Genomic DNA, 24,334 nt, shown 5'->3' on the forward strand with positions numbered 1-24,334 from the left:
ATAATCCCAGCACTTTGGGAGGCATGGGTGGGTGGATCACCTGAGGCTGGGAGTTTGAGACCAGCCTGGCCAACATGGTAAAACCCCATCTCTACTAAAAATACAAAAATCAGCCAGGCATGGGCCAGGCACAGTGGCTCACTCCTGTAATCCCAGCACTTTGAGAGGCTGAGGCAGGAGGATCACGAGGTTAGGAGATCAAAACCATCCTGGCTAACACGGTGAAACCCCATCTCTACTAAAAATACAAAAAATTAGCCGGGCGTGGTGGTGAGCACCTATAGTCGCAGCTACTCGGGAGGCTGAGGCAGGAGAATGGCATGAACCCGGGAGGCAGAGCTTGCAGTGAGCTGAAATCGCACCACTGCACTCCAGCCTTGGCGACAGAGCGAGACTCTGTCTAAAAAAAAAAAAAAAAAAAAAAGAGGGAGAGCGAGAGATTAGTATTTAAATATTTAAATTGGTAGGGTTTAGGTAAAGCAGATTGCCCTCCATGATGTGGTTGGGTCTCATCCAGTCAGTTGAAGGTTCAAACAGAACAAAAGTCTGAGATTCCCTGAGCAAGAGGGAGTTTAGAAGCACAGAGCGTCGAGACTTGAACTGTACCTTGACTCTTCTCTGGGTCTTCAGTCTGCCCACAGCCCTGCAGATCTTGGATTTACCAGCCTCCATAATCGTGCAAAACAATTCCTTTTTTTTGCAGAGATGGGGTCTCACTCTCACTTAGGTTTGAACGCAGTGGCACTGTTATAGGTCATGCAGCCTCACACTTCTGAGCTCAAGTGATCCTCTCATCTCAGCCTCCTGACTAGCTGAGACTACAGGCAAGCACCACCAGGTCCAGCTAATTTTTTATTTTTTGTAGAGACGGAGTCTTGCTATGTTGCCCAGGCTGGTCTCAAACTCCTAGGCTCAAGTGATCCTCCCACCTCGGTCTCCCAAAGTGCTGAGATTACAGGAGTGAGCAACTGTGCCTCTCTCTCTCTCTTTCTCTTGCCATATACATATATATGGAAAGAGAGAGAGTTTCTGAGGGGCAGCACCAGGATCACACACACCCACCCTATTGGTTCTGATCATCTGGAGAACCCTTGTCTAATACACCCTGTTTCAGTAAAATGAAATGGGGTAAAATGAAAGAAAGTCTAATCTGCTCAAGATTATACACAACTGATAAATGAAGGCAGAATTGGAGTTCACATTCAGATCCATCTGTGCCCACCATGTTGCTTAACCAACATGACTACAGTGCATGGTTACAACATACCATCTGGCTCCTGCCACCTCTCTGACATTGCCTCCTTGCTCTCTTCCCCACACTCACTCCATCCTGCCCCCAGCCTCTGAATGTCCCCTGTGCCAGGCATGTTTCCACCTCACAGCCTTTGCACTTGCTGTTCCTGTGCCTGAAATGCTTTCTCAGCAGATATCTACACTTCTCTCTTCTGTATGTCATTCAGGTCTCTGTGCAAATGTCTCCTTCTCAGACAGGCCTTTCTAATAATGCTATATGACATGACACAGTACAGCCTGTCACCCTCTAGCCCCTTACCTTGCTATACTTTTCTTCATAGTACTTTTCACTACTTGGTGAATATATGTTATTTTTATTTTTAGTAGAGATGAGATCAATGTTGCCCAGGCTGACGTTGAACTCTGGCCTCAAGTGATCCTCCTGCCTTGGGCTCCCAAAGTGCTGGGATTACAGGTATGAGCCACTGGGCAGGTTTAGTTGGTATATTAAATACTTTATTTTTGTCTTGTCTGTCTCCCATCACTAGAGTATAAGCTTCATTGAAGACAGAGAATTTGTCTATTTTGTCCACGAGAATGCCATTTGGCATAGAGTAGCTGTTCAACAAATGTTTATTAAAAGAAGAACCAAGGGCCAGGTGCCGTGGCTCACTCCTGTAATCCCAGCACTTTGGGAGGCTGAGGCGGGCAGATCACCTGAGGTCGAGAGTTCAAGACCAGCCTGACCAACACGGAGACGCCCCCTCTCTACTAAAAATACAAAATTAGCCAGGCATGGTGGCACATGCCTGTAATCCCAGCTAGTCAGAGGGCTGAGGCAGGAGAATCGCTTGAACCTGGGAGGCGGAGGTTGTGGTGAGCCAAGATCGTGCCATTGTACTCCAGCCTGGGCAACAAGAACAAAGCTCCATCTCAAAAAAAGAGAAGGAGAAGAGGAAGGGGAAGGGGAAGGGGAAGGAGAGAACCCCACTGGCAACATACCACTCTTGTACTTTGAGCTCTTTGTTGAAACTCAACTTCTACCCTGCATCAGCTCCAAATTGCTGAATCCTCAGAATGATCCAGATGTTTTTCTCAGCCACTCAGACCTGTTGCTGAGTCTGTCCACCTTCAGGCTATCATCTTTTCCCATCTTGGTCTCTTGTAGCTTATCTTCTCTAGGAAACCCTGACTCACCCAGCCCCTTCTCCACTACTCCCCTTTTTTTTTTTTTTTTTTTTTTTTGAGACGGAGTCTTGCTCTGTCACCCAGGCTGGAGTGCAGTGGCCGGATCTCAGCTCACTGCAAGCTCCGCCTCCCGGGTTTACGCCATTCTCCTGCCTCAGCCTCCCGAGTAGCTGGGACTACAGGCGCCCGCCACCTCGCCCGGCTATTTTTTTGTATTTTTTAGTAGAGACGGGGTTTCACCGTGTTAGCCGGGATCGTCTCTCGATCTCCTGACCTCGTGATCCGCCCGTCTCGGCCTCCCAAAGTGCTGGGATTACAGGCTTGAGCCACCGCGCCCGGCCCACTACTCCCCTTTTAAAAGTTTGTCTGTAATTTTGTAAGTACTTGTTTTTGTTAATTACATGTGCTTTTGTCCTGTTGCCCTATGGAACTGTGGGTGCCCTGAGGGCAGGGATGAAGTCAACACAACCTGACTACCTGAAACCTTCCCCAAGGACCTAGTAATTAACTTGACACCTGTGGACATCCAGAAATCCCTACTGCTTGACAGGTACACAAGGGGGTTGCTCATCCCTCTAAGGGGTGGGGCCACTATTGGAGGGACCAACTGTTCCCCAACACAAAGACTTTTTTTTTTTTTTTGAGACGGAGTCTCGCTCTGTCGCCCAGGCTGGAGTGCAGTGGCGCGATCTCGGCTCACTGCAAGCTCCGCCTCCCGGGTTCACACCATTCTCCTGCCTCAGCCTCCGGAGTAGCTGGGACTACAGGCCCCCGCCACCTCGCCCGGCTAGTTTTTTTTTTGTATTTTTAGTAGAGACGGGGTTTCACCATGTTAGCCAGGATGGTCTCGATCTCCTGACCTCGTGATCCGCCCGCCTCGGCCTCCCAAAGTGCTGGAATTATCGGCGTGAGCCACCGCGCCTGGCAGTTTTATTTGTTCTTATTGGATAGATGGTCCCCAACTTATAATGGTTCAATATATGATTTCTCAATTTTACAATGGCGTGAAAGTGACATTCATTCGATAGAAACCCCAACTTGAGTACTCATATGGCCATTCTGTTCTCACTTTCAGCATAGTATTCAATAAATCAATAATTTATTATAAAATAGGCTTTGTGTTAGATGATTTTGCCCAACTGTAGGCTAATGTAAGTGTTTTGAGCATGTTTGAGGTAGGCTAGTCCAAGCTGTATGTTTAGTGGTTTAGGTGTCTTAAACTCATTTCAACTTACAGTATTTTCAACTTATGATGGACTTATGGGGATGTAGCCCCATCAGAAGTCAGTTGAGAAGCATTTGTATAATAAAGTGTCAACATGTTGGAAGATTGGCATCACTTGGTAAGTCAATGTGAATATCTTCAAATATTACAAAATTACACAAGAGTAAGGGATCTATGCAAAGTTCAAGAGAAACCAATGAATCGTAATATAACAGAGTATGAAAAGTCCATTGATACAGTTTTATTTATTTATTTATACTTATTTAAAATTGTGGCCAAGCGTGGTGGCTCATGCCTGTAATCCCAGCACTTTGGGAGGCCGAGGCAGGCAGATCATTTGAAGTCAGGAGTTCGAAACCAGCCCGGCCAACATGGTGAAACCCCATCTCTACTAAAAATACAAAAATTAGGCGGACATGGTGGTGGGCGCCTGTTTTCCCAGCGACTTGGTTGGGAGGTTGAGGCAGGAGAATTGCTTGAGCCTGGGAGGTGGAATTTGCAGTGAATAGAGATCATGCCACTGCACTCCAGCCTCGGCGACAGAGAGACTGTCTCAAAAAAAAAAAAAAAAAAAAAAAAAACTTTTCTTTTTAATTTTTGTGGGTACATAGTGGGTGTATATATTTATGAGGTACATGAGATATCTTGGTGTAGGCATGCAAAGTGTAATAATCACATCGTGGAAAATTAGGTATCCATTCCCTCAAACATTTATCCTTTGTGTTACAAACAATCCAATTATTGTCTTTTAGTTATTTTTAAATGTACAATTAAATTATTATTAACTATAATCCCCCTGTTGTGCTATTAACTACAAGGTCTTATTCATTCTAGCTATTTTTTGTACCCATTAACCATCCCTACACCTCCCTACTATCCTTCCCAGACTCTGATAACCATCTTTCTATTCTCCGTCTCCATGAGTTCAATTGTTTTTATTTTATTTTTATTTTTGTTTGTGTTTTTTTACTTTATTTTATTTTATTAAAAAAATTTTTTTTTGAGACGGAGTCTCACTCTGTCGCCCTGGCTGGAGTGCAGTGGCGCGATCTTGGCTCACTGCAACCTCCCAGGTTCAAGTGATTCTTCTGCCTCAGCCTCCCGAGTAGCTGGGACTACAGGTGCGTGGCACCACACCTTGCTAATTTTTTATATTTTTAATAGAGATGGGGTTTCACTGTGTTAGCCAGGATGGTCTTGATCTCTTGACCTCGTGATCTGCCCATCTCAGCCTCCCAAAGTGCTGGGATTACAGGTGTGAGCCATTGTGCCTGGCCTATTTTTTATTTTTTATTTATTTTTTGAGACAGAGTTTCGTTTTTATCGCCCAGGCTGGAGTGCAATGGCATGATTTTGGGTCACTGCAACCTCCGGCTCCTAGGTTCAAGTGATTCTCCTGCCTCAGCCTCCTGTGTAGCTAGTATTACAGGCGCCTGCCACCATGCCCAGCTAACATTTGTATTTTTAGTAGAGATGGGGTTTTACCATGTTGGCCAGGCTGGTCTTGAACTCCTGACCTCAGGTGATCCACCCACTTCAGCCTCCCAAAGTGCTGGGATTACGGGCATGAGCCACTGCCCCCAGTCTGTTTTGATTTTAAGAACCCACAAATAAGTGAGAACATGTGATGTTTGTCTTTCTGTGCCTGGCTTATATCACTTAACATAATGACCTCCAGTTCCATCCATGTTGTTGCAAATGACAGAATTTAATTCCTTTTTATGGCTGAATAGTACTCCATTGTGTATATGTGCCACATTTTTCTTATCCATTCATCTGCTGATGGACACTTATGTTGCTTCCAAATCTTGACTATTGTGAACAGTGCTGCAACGAACATGTGGGTGCAGGTATCTCTTTGATATACTGATTTCCTTTCTCTTTTGGTATACACCCAGCAGTGGGATTACTGGATTACATGGTAGCTCTATATTTAGTTTTTTTGAGGCATCTGTAAACTCTGCTTGCACTAATTTACATTCCCACCAACAGTGTAGGAGGGTTCACTTTCCTCCACATCCTTGCCAGTATTGATTATTACTTGTCTTTTGGATACAAGCCATTTTAACTGGGGCAAGATGATATTCCATTGTAGTTTTTATGTGCAGTTCTCTGATGATCAATGATGTTGAGCACCTTTCCATATGTCTGTTTGCCATTTGTATGTTTTCTTTTGAGAAATGTCTATTCAAATCTTATGCCCATTTTAAAAATCAGATTATTAGATTTTTTTTCCTAAAGAGTTGTTTAAGCTCCTTATATATTCTGGTTATTAATCCCTTATCAGATGAGTAGTTAGCAAATATTTTCTTCCATTCTGTGGGTTGTCTCTTCACTTTGTTGTTATTTCCTTTGTTGTGCTTTTTAACTTGATGTGATCTCATTTGTCCATTTTTGCTTTAGTTGCCTGTTCTTATGGTATATTGCTCAAGAAATTTTTGCCCAGACCAGTGTCCTGGAGTTTCCTCAATGTTTTCTTGTAGCAGTTTCATAGTTTGAGGTCTTAGATTTAAGTCTTTAATCCATTTTGATTAGATTTTTGTATGTGGTGAGAGACAGGTCAAGTTTCATCCATTTGTTTTCCTGTGCAACCTGCCTCCCTTGTTTCATTCTTCTGCATATGAATATCTAGTTATCCCAGCACCATTTATTAAAAAGAATGTTTTTTCCCCAATGTCAAAAACGAGTTCACTGTAGGTGTGTGAATTTGTTTCCAGGTTCTCTGTTCTGCCATTGATCTATGTGTTTGTTTTTATACCAGTACCATACTGTTTTGCATACTATAGTTCTGTAGTATAATTTGAAATCACGTAATGTATTCCTCCAGTTTTGTTCTTTTTGTTCAAGATAGCTTTGGCTGTCCTGGGTCTTTTGTGATTCCATACAACCTTTAGGATTGTTTTGTCTATTTTCGTGAAGAATGTCATTAGTATTTTGATAGGGATTTTGTCGAATCTGTAGATTGCTTTGGGTAGTATAGACATTTTAACAATATTGATTTTTCCAATCCACGAACTTGGAATATCTTTCTATATTTTTGTGTCTTCTTCAATTTCTTTCATCAGTGTTTTATGCTTTTTCTTTTCTTTTTTTTTTTTTTTTTTTTTTTTTGAGACGGAGTCTCGCTCTGTCACCCAGGCTGGAGTGCAGTGGCGCGATCTCGGCTCACTGCAAGCTCCGCCTCCCGGGTTTAAGCCATTCTCCTGCCTCAGCCTCCTGAGTAGCTGGGACTACAGGCGCCTGCCACCTCGCCCGGCTAAGTTTTTTTGTATTTTTAGTAGAGACGGGGTTTCACTGTGTTAGCCAGGATGGTCTCGATCTCCTGACCTCGTGATCCGCCCGTCTCGGCCTCCCAAAGTGCTGGGATTACAGGCTTGAGCCACCGCGCCCGGCCATGCTTTTTCTTTCTCATTTATTTATTTATTTATTTTTGAGATGGAGTCTCACACTGTTGCCCAGGCTGGAGTGCAGTGGCATGATCTTCTCTCACTGCAACCTCTGCCTCCTAGGTTCAAGCGATTCTCCTGCCTCAGGTTTCCGAGTAGCTGGGACTACAGGTGCACACCATCACACCCGGCTCATTTTTGCATTTTTAGTAGAGACAGGGTCTCAGCATGTTTGCCAGGCTGCTCTTGAACTCCTGGCCTCAGGTGAATCACCTGCCTCGGCCTCCCAAAGTGCTGGGATTACAGGCATGAACCACTGTGCCTAGCCTTTCTTTCTTATTTATTTATTTTTGTAGAGATGGGGTCTCACTATGTTGCCCAGACTGGTCTCAAACAATCCTTAAACAAAGCTCAAGCAATCCTCCCACTTTGGCCTCCCAGAGTGCTGGCATTATAGGCATGAACCACAGCTCCCAGCCTCATCAGTGTTTTATAGTTTTCATTGTAGAGATCTTTCACTTCTTTGGCTAAGTTAATTCTGAGATATTTAACTTTATTAGTGGCTATTGTACATGGGATTACTTTCTTGATTTCTGTTTCGGATTGTTAACTGTTGTCTTAGAGAAATGCTACTGATTTTTGTATGTTCACTTTGTATCCTGCAACTTTACTGAATTTGTTTATCAGTTCTAACGTTTTTTGTGTGTGTGAAGTCCAGGTTTTTCCAAATATAAGATCATATCACCCGCAAACAAGGATAATTTGACTTCTTCCTTTCCAGTTTGGATGCTCTTCATTTCTTTCTCTTGTCTGATTGCTCTAGCTAAAACTTGCAGTACTATACTGAATAACAATGGTCAAAGTGGGCATCCTTGTCATGTTCTAGATCTAAGAGGAAAGGCTTTCAGTCTCTCTGCAGTCAGTATTTTACTAGCTATGGGTCTGTCATATATGGCATTTAATATGTTGACGTATGTTCCTTCTATATTCATTTTTTGAGGGTTTTTATCATGAAGCGATGTTGAACTTTATCAAATGTTTTCTTAGCATCAATTGAAATGACCATATGGTTTTTGTACTTCATTCTGTTGATATGATGCTTCACATTGATTGATTTGCATAAGTTGAACCATCTTTGCATCCCCGGGATAAATCCCACCTGGTCATGATGAAAGGTCTTTTTTTTTTTTTTTTTTTTTTTTTTTTTGAGACGGAGTCTTGCTCTGTCGCCCGGGCTGGAGTGCAGTGGCCGGATCTCAGCTCACTGCAAGCTCCGCCTCCCGGGTTCATGCCATTCTCCTGCCTCAGCCTCCCGAGTAGCTGGGACTACAGGCGCCCGCCACCTCGCCCGGCTAGTTTTTTGTAGTTTTTAGTAGAGACGGGGTTTCACTGTGTTAGCCAGGATGGTCTCGATCTCCTGACCTCGTGATCCGCCCGTCTCGGCCTCCCAAAGTGCTGGGATTACAGGCTTGAGCCACCGCGCCCGGCCGAAAGGTCTTTTTTTTTAATCTGGTTTTTTTTTTTTTTTTTTTTTTTTTAAATTTTCTTTTGGGATGGAGTCTTGCTCTGTCCTCCGGGCTGGAGTGCAGTAGCCAGATCTCAGCTCACTGCAAGCTCCGCCTCCCAGGTTTATGCCATTCTCCTGCCTCAGCCTCCCGTGTAGCTGGGACTACAGGCGCCCCGCCACCTCGCCCAGCTAGTTTTTTGTATTTTTTAGTAGAGACGGGGTTTCACCGTGTTAGCCAGGATGGTCTCGATCTCCTGACCTCGTGATCTGCCCGTCTCGGCCTCCCAAAGTGCTGGGATTACAGGCTTGAGCCATCGCGCCCGGCCTGTTTTTTTTTTTTTTTTTTTTTTTTTTTTGAGACAGAGTCTCGCTCTGTCACCCAGGTTGGGGTGCAGTGGCGCAATCTCAGCTCACTGCAAGCTCCGCCTCCCGGATTCACGCCATTCTCCTGCCTCAGCCTCCCGAGTAGCTGGGACTACAGGCTCCCGCCACAACGCCTGGCTAATTTTTTTGTATTTTTAGTACAGACAGGGTTTCACTGTATTAGCCGGGATGGTCTCCATCTCCTGACCTCGTGATCCGCCTACCTCAGCCTTCCAAAGTGCTGGGATTACAGGCATAACCCACCGCGCCCGGCCAATGAATGATCTTTTTAATGAATTATTGAATTTTCTTTGCTAGTATTTTGCTAAGAATTTTTGCATCAATATTTATGAGAGATATTGGTCTGTAGTTTTCTTTTCTTCATGTGTCTTTGTCTGGTTTTGGTATCAGGAATATCTGCCTTGTATAATGAATTTGGAAGTATTCCCTCCTCCTCTATATTTTGGAACAGTTTGAGTAGGACTGGTATTAGTTATTCTTTAAATTTTTTTTTTTTTCTTTTTTGAGATAGAGTTTTAGGCCGGGCGCAGTGGCTCACACCTGTAATCCCAGCACTTTGGGAGGCTGAGGCAGGTAGATCACCTGAGGTCGGGAGTTCGAGACCAGCCTGACCAACGTGGAGGAACCACATCTCTATTCAAAATACAAAATTAGTTAGGGATAGTGGCTCATGCCTGTAATCCCAGCTACTCGGCAGGCTGAGGTGGGAGAAATCGTTTGAACCTGGGAGGCAGAGGTTGCAGTGAGCAGAGATTGGGCCATTGCACTCCAGCCTGAGAGCAACAAGAGCGAAACTCTATCTCAAAAAACAAACAAAAAAAAAAACAAGAGAGTCTCACTCTGTTACCCAGGCTGGAGTGCAATGGCGTGATCTTGGCTCACTGCAACCTCCATCTCCTGGGTTCAAGTGATTCTTCTGCTTCAACCTCCTGAGTAGCTGGGATCCACGCCTGGCTAACTTTTTATTTTTTGTATTTTTAAAAAATATTTATTTATTTACTTTTGAGACAGAGTCTCTCTCTGCCGCCCAGGCTGAAGTGCAGTGGTGCAATCTTGACTCACTGCAACCTCCACCTCCCAGGTTTAAGTGACTCTCCTGCCTCAGCCTCCCAAGTAGCTGGGACTATAGCTGGGTAAATTTTTTTTTGAGATAGAGTCTCACTGTGTCGCCCAGGCTGGAGTGCAGTTGCGCGATCTTGGCTCACTGCAACCTCTGCTGCCGGGGTTCAAGTGATTCTCCTGCCTCAGCCTTCCGAGTAGCTGGGATTACAGGCGCCTGCCACCACACCAGACTAATTTTTTTTTGTTGTTTTGTTTTTTGAGACAGAGTTTTGCTCTTGTTGCCCAGACTGGGGTGCAATGGCACGATCTCAGCTCACTGCACCCTCTGCCTCCCGGGTTCAAGCAATTCTCCTGCCTCAGCCTCCTGAGTAGCGGGGAATACAGGCATGTGTCATCATGCCCAGCTAATTTTGTATTTTTAGTAGAGACAGAGTTTCTCCATGTTGGTCAGGCTGGTCTCAACCTCCCGACCTCAGGTGATCTGCCTGCCTTGGCCTCCCAAAGTGCTGGGATTACAGGCGTGAGCCACCGTGCTGGGCCTAATTTTTGTATTTTTAGTAGAGATGGGGGTTTCAGCTTGTTGGCCAGGCTGGTCTTGAACTCCTGACCTCACGTGATCCACCTGCCTTGGCCTCCCAAAGTGCTGGGATTACAGCTGTGACCCACCACGCCTGGCCTCTTTTTTTTTTTTTTGAGACGGACTCTCGCTCTGTCGCCCAAGCTGGAGTGCAGTGGCATGATCTTCACTCACTGCAACCTCCGCCTCCCGGGTTCAAGTGATTCTCCTGCCTCAGACTCCTGAGCAGCTGGGATTACAGGCACGCACCACCACACCTGGCTAATTTTTGTAATTTTAGTAGAGACAGGTTTCGCCATGTTGGCCAGGCAGCTCTGGAACTCCTGACCTCAAGTGATCCACCACCTTGGCTTGCCAGAGTGTTGGGATTACAGGCGTGAGCCCCTGTGCCTGGACTTTTTTTTTTTTTTTTTCTTTTTAAAAATATAGACAGGGTCTCTCTATGTTGTCTAGGTTGATCTCTAACTCCTGGGCTCTAGCGATCCTCCCACGTTGGTCTCCTAAGGTGCTGTGATTACAGTCATGAGCCACCATGCCCAGCCTACTGGGAGACTTTATTACAGCTTTGATCTCATGACTTGTTATTGCTCTATTTGGGTTTTGGATTTTTTCATGGTTCAATCCAGGTAGGTTAGATGTATCTAGGAATTTATCATTTTCTTCTGGATTTTGCAATTTATTGGCATATAGTTGCTCATAGTAGCCACTAGTGAGCCCTTGAATTTCTGCGGTATTAGATGCACTGTCCCCTTTTTAATCTATGCTTTTATTTATTTGGGTCTTTTCTTTTTCTTTTCTTAGTCTGGCTAAACGTTTGTCAATTTTGTTTATCTTTTTAAAAAAACAACTTTTTGTTCGTTGATCTTTTTTATTTTATTTATTTATTTATTTCTTGAGACAGAGTCACTCTGTCACCCAGGCTGGAGTGCAGTAGTGCGATCTCAGCTCACTGCAACCTCTGCCTCCCAGGTTCAAGTGATTTTCCTGCCTCAACGTCCCGAGTAGCTGGGATTACAGGCACCCGCCACCACACCCGGCTAATTTTTTGTATTTTTTGTAGAGATGGGTCTTCACTATCTTGGCCAGACCGGTCTTGAACTCCTGACCTCAGGTGATCTGCCTGCCTGGACCTCCCAAAGTGCTGGGATTACAGGCATGAGCCACTGCGCCTGGCCTGATCTTTTTTATTTTATATTTTTATTTTTATTATTTCTTTTTTGAGCTGGAGTCTTGCTCTATTGCCCAGGATGGAGTGCAGTGGCACGATCTTGGATCACTGCAAACCCTGCCTCCCAGGTTCAAATGATTCTTTTGCCTCAGCTTCCAGAGTAGCTGGGGTTACAGGTGCATGCCACCACGACCAGCTATTTTTTGTATTTTTAGTAGAGATGGGATTTTCTTCATTTCAAATTCATTTCTTTCTCCTTCCTTCCTTCCTTCCTTCCTTCCTTCCTTCCTTCCTTCCTTCCTTCCTTCCTTCCTTCCTTCCTTCTCTCTCTCTTTTTTTTTTTTTGACAGAGTCTTACTCTGTCTCCTGGGCTGGAGTGCAGTGGTGCAATCTCAGCTCACTACAATCTCTGCCTCCCAGGTTCAAGCAATTCTCCTGCCTCAGCCTGAGTAGCTGGGACTACAGGCGCATGCTGCCACACCCAGCTAATTTTTTGTATTTTAGTAGAGACAGGATTTCACTGTGTTGCCCAGGCTAGTCTCGAACTCCTGAGCTCAGACAATCTCCCCCGCTCGGCCTCCCAAAGTGCTAGGATTACAGGCGTGAGCCAATGTGCCCGGCCCAAATTCATTTATTTCTGATCTGAACCTTATTATTTATTTTCTTCTCCTAATTTTGGGTTCAGTTTGCTCTGCCTCTTCAAGTTCTTTAACATGTATCATTCGGTTATTTGGTTATTTTTCTTCTTCTTCTTCTTTTTTTTTTTTTGAGACAGGGTCTCGCTCTGTTGCCCAGGCTGGAGTGCAGTGTCGAGAATCATGGCCAACAGCAGCCTCGATCTCCCAGGCTCAAGTGATCCTCCCACCTCAGCCTCCCAAGTAGCTGGGACTATAGGTGCACACCACCCCGTCCGGCTAATTTTTGTATTTTTGTAGAGGCAAAGTTTTGCCGTGTTGCCCAGGCTGTTTTTCCTCTTTTTTGATGTAGGCACTTATAGCTATAAATTTCCCTCTTAGTACTACTTTCACTGTATCCCACAGGTGTTAGTACGTTGTGTTTCCATTATCATTTGTTTCAAGACATTTTTCAATTTCCTTTAATTTCTTCATTGACCCACTGGTCATTCAGGAGCATATTGTTTAATTTCCATGTATTTGAATAGTTTCCAAAATTCCTTTTGTTATTGATTTCCAGTTTTATTCCACTGTGGTCAGAGAAGATGTTTGATATTATTTCAATTTTCTTTGAATTGAATGGTTTTTTTTTGTTTTGTTTTGTTTGTTTTTTTTTTTTTCTTGAGACGGAGTCTTGCTCTGTGCCCCAGGCTGGAGTGCAGTGGCGCGATCTCGGCTCACTGCAAGCTCCGCCCCCCCGGGTTCACGCCATTCTCCTGCCTCAGCCTCCCGAGTAGCTGGGACTACAGGCGCCTGCCACCTCGCCCGGCTAATTTTCTTGTATTTTTAGTAGAGACGGGGTTTCACCGTGTTAGCCAGGATGGTCTCGATCTCCTGACCTCGTGATCCGCCTGTCTCGGCCTCCCAAAGTGCTAGGATTACAGGCTTGAGCCACCGCGCCCGGCCGAATTGAATGTTTTAAGACTTGTTTTGGGAGTAACATATGTTCTATCCTTGAGAATGATCCCTATGCTGAGGAGAAGAATGTGTGAGAAGTAGCCACTGGATGAAATGTTCTGTAAATATCTATTAGGTCCATTTGTTCTGTAGTGCAGATTAAGTCCGATGTTTCTTTGTTGATTTTCTGTCTGGGATGTCTGTCCAATGCTGAAAGTCAGGTGTTGAAGTCTCCAGCTGTTTATTCTTTTTTTTTTTTTTTTTTCCCCAAGCCAAACTGTATCCAGCTTTATTAAAGATACTTTGCATAAACCGTCATGGTATTTCAGGCAGGACGTGGGCAGACAATCGTTAACACTATACAACAACTTTCAAACTCCCTTCTTCAATGGACTACCAAACTCAGGAAGCCACTATAAAACCCAATGAAGTCTTCATCTGATGCTCTGAACAGGGAAAGTTTAGAGTGAGGGTTGACATTTCATATTTAGCATGTTGTTTAACAACTTTTCACAAGCCGACCCTGACTTTCAGGAAGTGAAATAAAAATGGCAGAACTTATCTGAAGATCCACAATCTAGAAACAGAACCACTACTTTTTTTTTTTTTTTGAGACACAGTCTTGCTCTGTTGTGCCCAGGCTGGAGTACAGTGGCACAATCTCGGCTCACTGCAACCTTTGCCTCCCAGGTTCAAGAGATTCTCCTGCCTCAGTCTCCCAAGTAGCTGGGATTACAGGCATCCACCACCACACCCGGCTAATTTTTTGTATTTTTAGTAGAGAAGGGGTTTCACCATATTGGCCAGGCTGGTCTTGAACTCTCGACCTCAGGTGATCTGCCCGCCTCAGCCTCCCAGAATGTTGGGATTACAGGCATGAGCCACCGCACCCGGCACCACTGCTCTTTTGACAGGTGCCATCTCAGTGACATCACTGGAAAGTCCAGATTGCCTGACACACTAGTAACCAATGATTGGAGGTCAGGTCTCAACAGATGTCTGGGCTTAAGGGAGTTAAATCTATGCTGAAAGAGGGAAAGGGATAAGAGGACATAAAAACAAATTTGTTTTTCCCTCCCACAAGGCTTTTGTGCCAAGGTGGCCATGTGTGTCAAAGTCAGGGAATCCCTCCTCCTGGGAGCCAAGAGGAAGTCTCTCAGAACTAGAGGGAAAAGATAATTTCCCCACATCAATCCAGCTTCAGAGATTCTATTAGTGACATTTGCTCCTTCTCCCAAAAACGACAATGAAGTGTTCTGTGTGCTAACAACATAGCTTTAAAAAAAAATCTGGGCCGAGCCCAGTGGCTCATGCCTGTAATCCCAACACTTTGGAAGGCCGAGGTGGGAGGATAACAAGCTCAGGAGTTTGAGACCAGCCTGAGCAACATGGTGAAACCCCGTCTCTAATAAAAATACAAAGATTTGCTGGGCGTGGTGGTGCGTGCCTGTAGTCTGAGCTACTCGGGAGGCTGAGGCAGGAGAATGGCGTGAACCCAGGAGACGTGAACCAGAAGTACACAGTTATAAAAAATGCACACACTTCCCCTGGCATCTCCAGCACCTTCAGCTTTCTGTTCCTGGTCTGTTTTGGCATCTCCATTTTCTGCAGGGTTATTCTCCTCCTTGCCAGCATCAGCTTTTCCCTTTTTTTCTTTGGGTACCTTCTCTCCATTCTTTGCAGGGGTCTTTTTAGGCTTGGGCTCTGGCTTTGGAGGAGCAGGTTTAGCAGACAACCTCGTGGATCTTCTCTGTGGTTTGTCGTTCACCTTGGTTTTATCTCCTTTAGGATCCCCTTCAGCCTTTCCCTTGGGCATGGCGGTGGCGACGACGGTGGAATGTAGGCGCTGGGTGCGCAGGCTTTGGTCGGTCCGGGGGGTCGTTCTTCTCTCTTCTTCTTCTATTCTTTAGCTCTAATAGTATTTGCTTTATATATACAGATGCTCCACTGTTGGCTGCATATATATTTATAATTATCATAACCCCTTGCTGAATTGACCCCTTTATCATTACACAATGAGCTTCTTTGTCTCTTCTTACAGTTTTTGTCTTGAAATTTACTTTGTCAGATATAAGTATAGCTACTCCTGCTCTGCTTTACTTTCCATTGGCATGGAATATCTTTTCCCTTTATTTTCAGTCCTACATGTATCTTTACAGGTGAAGTGCCCAACACAAATACTTTTATTTATCTGAGAGAGTCTTGCTCTGTCACCCAGGCTGGAATGGAGTGGTGCAACCTCGGCTCACTGCGACCTCCGCCTACCGGGTTCAAGCGATTCTCCCACCTCAGTCTCCCAAGTAGCTGTGATTACAGGTGCATGCCACTGTGCCCAGCTAATTTTTGTGTTTTTAGTAGAGAGGGGGTTTTGCCATGTTGGCCAGGCTAGTCTTGAGCTTCTGAACACAAGTGATCTGGCCGCCTCAGCCTCCCAAAGTGCTGGGGTTACAGGCGTGGGCCACCTCGCCCAGCCCACAAATACTTTTAACGGGTCTTTAATCACTTGACCCTGGCCAGTTTTTCCAACCTCATCCCTGCCACTCCCCCCATGAAACATTCTTTGTCTCAGACACAGCCACAAAAGATTGCCCACCATGAACTTTCAGGCCTCGCATTCAAGCTGTTCCCTTGGCCTTACATGCCCCCTCCCCTCACCTAAACAACTCTTACTCATCTTTCCAGTATCAACTCAGGCTTCTGGGCCTCTTAGAAGCCTTCTCTCCAGATAGTCCTCTCCTTCTCTGTGTTCTGTTTAACTTTGCATATCCTTTTATCTTCAGTACAGAGGCTCTTAGATTAGGAATTTGTCTCCCAAATTGCTTCACTGGGCTCAAGCAATCCTCCTGCCTCAGGTTCTGGAGTAGCTAGAATTATAGGCGTGCTCTACTATGCCCAGCTAAAATATTTACATATATATACACACACATACATATATATACACACACACACACACACACATACACACACATATACATATATATATAAAATGTATTTATTTTGAGACAGAGTCTTGCTCTATTGCCCAGGCTGGAGTGCAGTGGCATGATCTTGGCTCACTGCAACCTCTGCCTCCCGGGTTCAAACGATTCTCCTGCCTCAGCCTCCTCAGTAGCTGGGATTACAGGTGTGCACCACCACTCCCGGCTAACTTTTGCATTTTTAGTAGAGATGGCGTTTCACCATGTTGGCCGGGCTGGTCTCGAACTCCTGACCTGGTGGTCCACCTGCCTCAGCCTCCCAAAGTGCTGGGATTATAGGTGTGAGCTACCGTGCCTGTCCATTTTTAATATATTTTTGTATAGAGACCAGATCTCACTATGTTGTCCAGTCTGGTCTCAAACTCCTGGCCTCACGTGATCCTCCTGCCTTGTCCTCCCAAAATGCTGGGATTACAGGTATGAGCCAACATGCCCAGCAAAAGCCCAAGTTAAAAAAAAATTATTATTTTTTTTTTTACCATGACACAGCCTCAGGAGGTCCTGATGACATGTTCCCCAAAACCCCAATTTTTAACTCCCAAGCTGCTCTGCCTCTCATATCCTATTGTAATCACATGTACTTCATCCTGAGGTAGTAGTGGAAGGGTAATGATCTGCAGAGAGATTGAAGAGAAAGGAGTTGGACTGTAAGAATATTCTGTCTTTTGTCCAGTGCTATTCAAGGCCAAACACCCTGTGTCTGGCAGACTGGGTTCTCTGGAGTAGTTGTATTTCCTGGGACCAGAAAAGCTAGGTCAGTTTTTCTAGAGACCATCTAATGCCAAACTGTCCTCTCTCGCGCTCACTCATCTTACATTTATGGAAACCCGGCTACATTTCCCACACTGTGCTTGATCTTGGGGATACAATGGTCCTGGGGGCAGGATAGGCAGAGAAACAAAATCCGTGCAGCACAATATGGTTATTGCCATCTATAAAAGAGAGTTGATGAGAGCACAGACGAGGGAGATGGGGGCCAACCCTGCAGGACAGAATCAAGGCGCAGGAAGGCTGCCTGGGAGACATGATACTTGAGCTGAGCATTAGAGAAACATGCACCACATTTGCTTGCAGCATATTTAGAGTTTCACTTTTTACATTAAAATTGTTTTGGATTGGGCATGGTGGCTCACACCTATAATCCTAGCACTTTGGGAGGCCAAGGTGGGCCATCACAAGGTCAGGAGATCGAGACCATCCTGGCCAACATGGTGAAACCCTGTCTCTACTAAAAATACAAAAATTAGCTGGGCATGGTGGTGTGTGCCAGTAGTCCCAGCTACTCAGGAGGCTGAGGCAGGAGAATCGCTTGAACCAGGGAGTCGGAGGTTGCAGTGAGCCAAGGTCACGCCACTGCACTCCAGCATGGCGACAGAGTGAGACTCTGTCTCAAAAAAAAAAAAAAAAAAAAAATTGTTTTAATCCTCTGGGTCTTTGTTTTGGTATAAGATGTGAGGTTCAAATCTACCTTAATTTCTTTTCAAACGGTAAGCTAGTTGCAAATGCTTTTCAAACAATCCATCTTTCCTCACTCACTCGAGATGGTGCCTCTATCATATGCTACATTGATATATATGCCTAATCTATTTTCTCATTTTATTCTGTTCCATCAATCTAGGGAACGAGGCGCTAGACTGCAGTGGTAAAGTATGCAGGCTCTGGAGGAAGATTGGCTGGGTTGTGCCTCAGTGTCCTCATTTGTGAAATGGAGATAGTAGTACCTATTTCTCTTTCTTTCTTTCTTTCTTTCTTTTTTTTTTTTTTTGAGATAGAGTCTCACTCTCTTGCCCAGACTGGAGTCCAATGGCATGATCTTGGCTCACTGCAACTGCAACCTCCATCTCCCAGGTTTAAGCAATTCTCCTGCCTCAGCCTCCCGAGTAGCTGGGATTATAGGCGTCTGCCATCACACCTGGCTAATTTTGTATTTTCAGTGGAGACCTGGTTTTACCATGTCAGCCAGGCTGGTCTCCAACTCCTGACCTCAAGTGATCCACACGCCTCAGCCTCCCAAAGTGCTGGGATTACAGGTGTGAGCCACTGCGCCCGGCCAGTAGTACTTATTTCGTATAGTTGCTGTGAAGATTGACTGAGATAATGCACATAAAGCACTCATCACAGTGCCTGACACATAGGAATCATAGTGACATAGAGCTGACACATAGTGAATGTCAGCTGTTGTGATAAACCCTACCTGCCCATTCCTGTAGCAGCAACACAGTAGAATGAAAGTGCTAAGAATATAGTTTTGGGTACAATGGAACAGCTTTGCTGTTTACCATCTGCACAACCTTGAGCTAGTTACTTACCTTTTGCCCTTTCTGTGTCGTGGTTTCCTCATTCATACATGGGAATAGAAAAGTGGCTACTTCGTTTAGCTGGGCGCGGTGGCTTATGCCTGTAATCCCAGCACTTTGGGAGGCTGAGGCGGGCGAATCGCCTGAGGTCAGGAGTTTCAGACCAGCCTGGCCAGCGTGGTGAAACCCCGTCTCTACTGAAAATACAAAAATTAGCCAGGCATGGTGGCAGGCGCCTATAATCCCAGCTACTCGAAAAGCTGAGGCAGGAGAATCGCTTGAACTCGGGAGGCAGAGGTTGCAGTGAGCCGAGATTGTACCACTGCACTCCAGTCTGGGTGACAGAGCGAGGCTCTGCTCTGTCTCAAAAAAAAAACAAAAAAAACCCAAAACCAAAAAAATTTATAATGTATTATCTATCTTTATATGTGGTGGTGTAAGCCCCTAACATGTTCTGGGGAGTGGCAGTCTTTCAGGGCCAAGTCTATTGTGTGTGAATAAAATGGACTTCCAGGATCTGCATCTGCAGTGCTGGTGTCCAGCCCCTATAGTGCGCCAATATTTGAAAGTCATTGTGACCAGTGAGTCCTTGACTGAGAAACCAGAAAGATTTGGGGTAGAAATGGAGATGCAGCTAGGGCGTTGAAGTCGTATAGCAGGTTTTAAAAAATGTTTTTGGCCGGGGCGGTGGCTCACTCCTGTAATCCCAGCACTTTGGGAGACCAAGGGGGCGAATTACCTGAGGTCAGGAGATTGAGACCAGCCTGGCCAACATGGTGAAACCCTGTTTCTGCTAAAAACACAAAAATTAGCCAGGCATGGTGGCGGGAGCCTGTAATCCCAGCTACTCGGGGGGCTGAGGCAGGAGAATTGCTTGAACCCGGGAGGTGGAGGTTGCAGTGAGCCAAGACCATGTCATTTGCACTCCAGCCTGGGCGACAAGAGCGAAACTCTGGCTCAAAAAAAAAAAAAAAAAAAGTTTGGGCTGGGCATGGTGGCTCACGCCTGTAATCCCAGCACTTTGGGAGTCCAAGGTGTGAGGACAACAAGCTCAGGAGTTCAAGACCAGCCTGACCAACATGGTGAAACCCCGTCTCTAATAAAAATACAAACATTTGCTGGGTGTGGTGGTGTGTGCCTGTAGTCCCAGCTACTCTGGACGCTGAGGCAGGCTAATCGCTTGAACCTGGGAGGCGGAGGTTGCAGTGAGCTGAGATCACGCCACTGTACTCCAGGCTGGGCCACAGAACAAGACTCTGTCTCAAAAAAAAAAAAAAGTTTTTATTTATTTGAATTTTTACTTTAACAAAGGAATGTGTATAGTTTTAAACACCAACTAGTTCAACAAATTTTTGGGGGGTGGTGGGGCATTTTCAAGTGAAAACCGGAAAACCCGCTAAACAAATTCTGAAAGCTGTAACTTCAGTGGACGCGGTGGGTCACGACTGTAATAGCAGCACTTTGGGGGGGCTGAGGTGAATTGCTTGAGCCCAGGATTTTGAGACCAGCCTGGACAACATAGGGAGATCCCGTCTACGTACACACACACACACACACACACACACACACACACACACACACACACAGAGTAGCTGGGTGTGGTGGCCCACTTCTGTAGTCCTTGCTGCTCCAGAGTCTGAGGTGGGAGGATAGCTTGAGTCCAGGAGGTCGAGGCTGCAGTAAACGGTGTTCGCACCACTGCTCACCACCCTGGGCAACAGAGCAAGACCTTGTCTCAAAAAAAGAAAAAGAATAGGAAAAAAAAAAAAAAAGAGTTGTAACTCTACAAGGCTTTTAATGAAAAATAACCATCCCCTGCTCCTCTTCTCTAACCCTTACATATACAACCTACATATACAACCATGCTCCAGTTTCTACGCTACTTCTTCTGGTACTTACCTCTACATTTCTTCAACAACCCTCCGGCCTAGGCCTCCCAAAGTTCTGGGAACACAGCTCCACTGTGGCCGGCTCCAATTTTTAGTTAAATCAATACTTAGTGTTTACACTGTTACGGCTGTGAAAATTTTCTTCACAGCTGAGCCATTTGTGTTTGTGCTAAGACTGTGAATCTGTAAAAACTGCTTTTGTTAATTAACATCAAAGACATAAGGCTGAGAAACTTCATTTTCTAAAATCATAGTCACAAACTTTGCTGTCTGAAATCAGTCAGTGCGAATGGAACATCTTACTCTTGCTAGAAGTTCTGAGCCATGTGGATTACTTTGGCCTCCCAAAGTGTTGGGATTACAGGCATGAGCCACTGTGCCCAGTCTAGATAGTGGGTTTTTGGACACTATATTCTACATTTATCTTAACTTTTTAATTTCCAAGTGGTCCCTCAGCTTGGACTTCTTCTTGACCCCTTCACTTAAAGTTATGCTTACCTCGAACCTATGAAAACAGTGCTTCATTTAACTTTTAGCTAGCCTATAGTATCAGCTACTTGGGAGGCTGAGGCAGGAGGATCACTTGAGTCCAGGAGTTTGAGCCCAGCCTGGGCAACATAGTGAGACTTCAACTCTAAATGAATAAGTAAATAAATTTTAAAATATAAATTTTAAAGTCAAGCATTTCCAGTATCCTGTTGTATTAGTTCATATTCACATTACTGATAAAGACATACCCGAAACTGCAAACAAAAAGAGGTTTAATTGGACTTACAGTTCCACATGGCTGGGAAGGTCTCAGAATCATGGCGGGAGGCAAAAGGCACTTCTTACATGGTGGCAGCAAGAGAAAAATGAGGAAGAAGCAAAAGCAGAAACCCCGATAAACTCATCAGATCTTGTGAGACTTATTCACTATCATGAAAATAGCACGTGAAAGAGTGGCCCCCATTGGCCAGGCGCGGTGGCTCACGCCTGTAATCCCAGCACTTTGGGAGGCTGAGGCAGGCGGATCACGAGGTCAGGAGATCGAGACCATCCTGGCTAACATGGTGAAACCTCGTCTCTACTGACAATACAAAAAATTAGCCGGGCGCGGTGGCGGGCGCCTGTAGTCCCAGCTACTCTGGAGGCTGAGGCAGGAGAATGGCGTGAACCCGGGAGGCGGAGGTTGCAGTAAGCGGAGATCGCGCCAAAAAAAAAAAAAAAAAAAGAGTGGCCCCCATGATTCAATTATCTCCCCTTGGGTCCCTCCCACAACAAGTGGGAATTCTGGGAGATACTTATCAACTTGAAATTTGGGTGGGGACACAGCCAAACCATATCACCTGTAATGACCATATTTCTTCCTTTTTAATGAATTGCCCCACAGTTCCTCTAGTGTGTTCTCTCTGTTGCAGCAAGTTAATAAACCTGTCAAACTACAGATGTGGTCTTTATAAGACAGGCTTTTATCAATTTTCTTTCCTTTCTTTTATAACTCTTTGTTTCCTCTGAAGTTGATAATTGCCTAACCTTTTCTCTTACTTAGTTCTCTCTCTCTCTTTCTCTTTCTCTGTATAATAAATTCATCCCCAAAAATGTTCGAAAGAATTATACTCCTTCTTTCAGTGCCTTCACCACCTCACGTAATTCTTCCGATCTTTCTTTTCTTTTCTTTTTTTTTTTTTTTTTTTTAACACAGCCTCCTGGAGCCCTTCTTCCTCTGGCTCCAAGTTATATTCGTTGTTGTCCTTGTAAAAATATAACTACCTCTGTTCTAACAATAATCTCAAGCCTTCATGGTTAGTTGTCAATGCAACTGTTTCCCTGACTCCTGCTTTCCCCCTCCATCCAAAGAGGGGTCGAGTCGCGTGATATCTCTGTATCTCCAAAGTCTATCATGGTAATCAGTAAATGTTCTGGCTGGGCGCAGTGGCTCATGCCTGTAATCCCAGCACTTTGGGAGGCTGAGGTGGGCAGATCACTTGAGGTCAGGAGTTTGAGACCAACCTGGCCAACATAGTGAAATACCCGTCTCTACTAAAAATACAAAAATTAGCCGGGCTTGGTGGCATGCGCCTGTAATCCCAGCTGCTTGGGAGACAGAGGTTGCAGTGAGCTGAAATCGCGCCACTGTACTCCAGCATGGGCGACAGAGCGAGACTTCGTCTCAAAAAAAAAAAAAAAAGAGTTCTGTCCAGCCTAGACAGTCTAGAGAGACCCTGTCAAGAACGGAAAGAAAGAAAAGAAAGACATGTTCGAATGAATGAACCAGTGAATGAAGGAATGGATTTCAGCTCTGGAGAATTGAGTTTAAGGGGAACAGTATTATATTCCCATCTTGTTGCAACATTTAAGGATGTCCTCAAGATCCAAGCCAGCCTGGAGCGTAGCCCAAGGTGGGGAAGCAGCGCCCAGGCCTCTCCAGACCCAGCCTGCTCCGGGTTTGCGGAGCGCAGTCCGCTGGACCCCGCCTAGACTGAGGCGGTGGCCAAGAGTACGCCAAGGACCGCCAGGTGAACTACAACTCCCAGAAGGCCGCGCGGAAGCGGAGCGTGAGCCAGGGAGGACTTCCGGACATGAATATCCGGGCCGCGCGGGGAATGGGAGACGTGGGGCAGAGGTAAGTGTAGGTTGAAAGCTGAACGGAGAGGGCGACAGATGGGGAGTGGGTCTCAAATATAGAGGGGGGTAGCAAGGTGGAAGGAACCCTTCCACCTTTTGTGGGCACTCAAGTTCGGACCGCTGGGATCGGCGATTCCCCTCTGGCTACGGTTGGTTTAAATGCTCTCTCCCTGGGCGGGCTTCGGTTGAGTTTGGTCCGCTTTTCCTTTCTGCTCCTCAGGGGAGCATTGTTTTCTTTTCTCGCAGTGACCATGACGAAATTAGCGCAGTGGCTTTGGGGACTGGCGATCCTGGGCTCCACCTGGGCGGCCCTGACCACGGGAGCCTTGGGCCTGGAGCTGCCCTTGTCCTGCCAGGAAGTCCTGTGGCCACTGCCCGCCTACTTGCTGGTGTCCGCCGGCTGCTATGCCCTGGCCACTGTGGGCTATCGTGTGGCCACTTTTCATGACTGCGAGGACGCCGCACGCGAGCTGCAGAGCCAGATACAGGAGGCCCGAGCCGACTTAGCCCGCAGGGGGCTGCGCTTCTGACAGCCTGACCCCATTCTTGTCCGGACAGCCCTTCCTCCCATGCCCCATTAAAGAGCCAGTATTTTCTAACTTCGTTTAGTTTGAGTATGGAAAATGGGTGTTGGGGATTCAGTGTACTAACTGTCGAGAAGTGAATGTGAAAGAACCACCTTCCTGAGGCCATCTCAGCCTGTATTTTGCATCATGCTGGTGTTCCCATTTTTGCTCCCAAGGAGGCAAAGACGCCTTCTCAAGATCTCTCAGGATGGAAATGACATTTCACTTTCTTGGTCCTTTCAGCCCTATAGGAAGTACTTCTTCTTATTTATTTTTTTTTTTCTGAGACAGAGTCTCACTCTGTCGCCCAGGCTGGAGTGCAGTGGGGCGATCTCCGCTCACTGCAAGCTCCGCCTCCCGGGTTCACGCCATTCTCCTGGCTCAGCCTCCTGAGTAGCTGGGACTACAGGCGCCTGCCACCACGCCTGGCTAATTTTTTGTATTTTTAGCAGAGACGGGGTTTCACCGTGTTAGCCAGGATGGTCTTGATCTTCTGACCTCGTGATCCGCCCACCTCAGCCTCCCAAAGTGCTGCGATTACATGCGTGAGCCACCGCGCCGCCCGGCGTACTTCTTTTTTTTTTTTTTTTTTTGACAGGGTCTCACTCTTTTGCCCGGGCTGGAATGCAGTGGTGGAATCATGGCTCACTGCTGCCTCACCCTCCCGGGCTCAAACAATCCTCCCACCTCAGCCTC

General features: G+C 45.8%; 1 protein-coding gene, 1 non-coding gene and 1 pseudogene across 2 annotated transcripts; 1 reads left to right on the forward strand and 2 right to left on the reverse strand.

The window, feature by feature from the left end:
• Positions 1–14,321: 14,321 nt before the first annotated feature.
• Positions 14,322–15,117, reverse strand: LOC139355968 (non-histone chromosomal protein HMG-17 pseudogene; annotated as a pseudogene).
• Positions 15,118–19,939: 4,822 nt separating this feature from the next.
• On the reverse strand, positions 19,940–20,001 carry LOC112429528 (U7 small nuclear RNA). The gene has a single exon (XR_003021821.1). It is a non-coding gene; the product is annotated as a U7 small nuclear RNA (small nuclear RNA).
• Positions 20,002–22,980: 2,979 nt separating this feature from the next.
• LOC105497999 (dolichyl-phosphate mannosyltransferase subunit 3, regulatory) lies at positions 22,981–23,671 on the forward strand. Its single transcript, XM_011769699.2, has 2 exons — positions 22,981–23,070; positions 23,319–23,671. Exon 2 carries the CDS (start codon positions 23,324–23,326, stop codon positions 23,600–23,602), a length of 279 nt encoding a protein of 92 aa, XP_011768001.1. The 5' UTR covers positions 22,981–23,070; positions 23,319–23,323; the 3' UTR covers positions 23,603–23,671.
• The last annotated feature ends 663 nt before the right edge of the window (positions 23,672–24,334 follow it).

The sequence above is a fragment of the Macaca nemestrina genome, chromosome 1, assembly GCF_043159975.1.
Source record: "Macaca nemestrina isolate mMacNem1 chromosome 1, mMacNem.hap1, whole genome shotgun sequence".
Taxonomy (NCBI): Eukaryota; Metazoa; Chordata; class Mammalia; order Primates; family Cercopithecidae; genus Macaca; species Macaca nemestrina.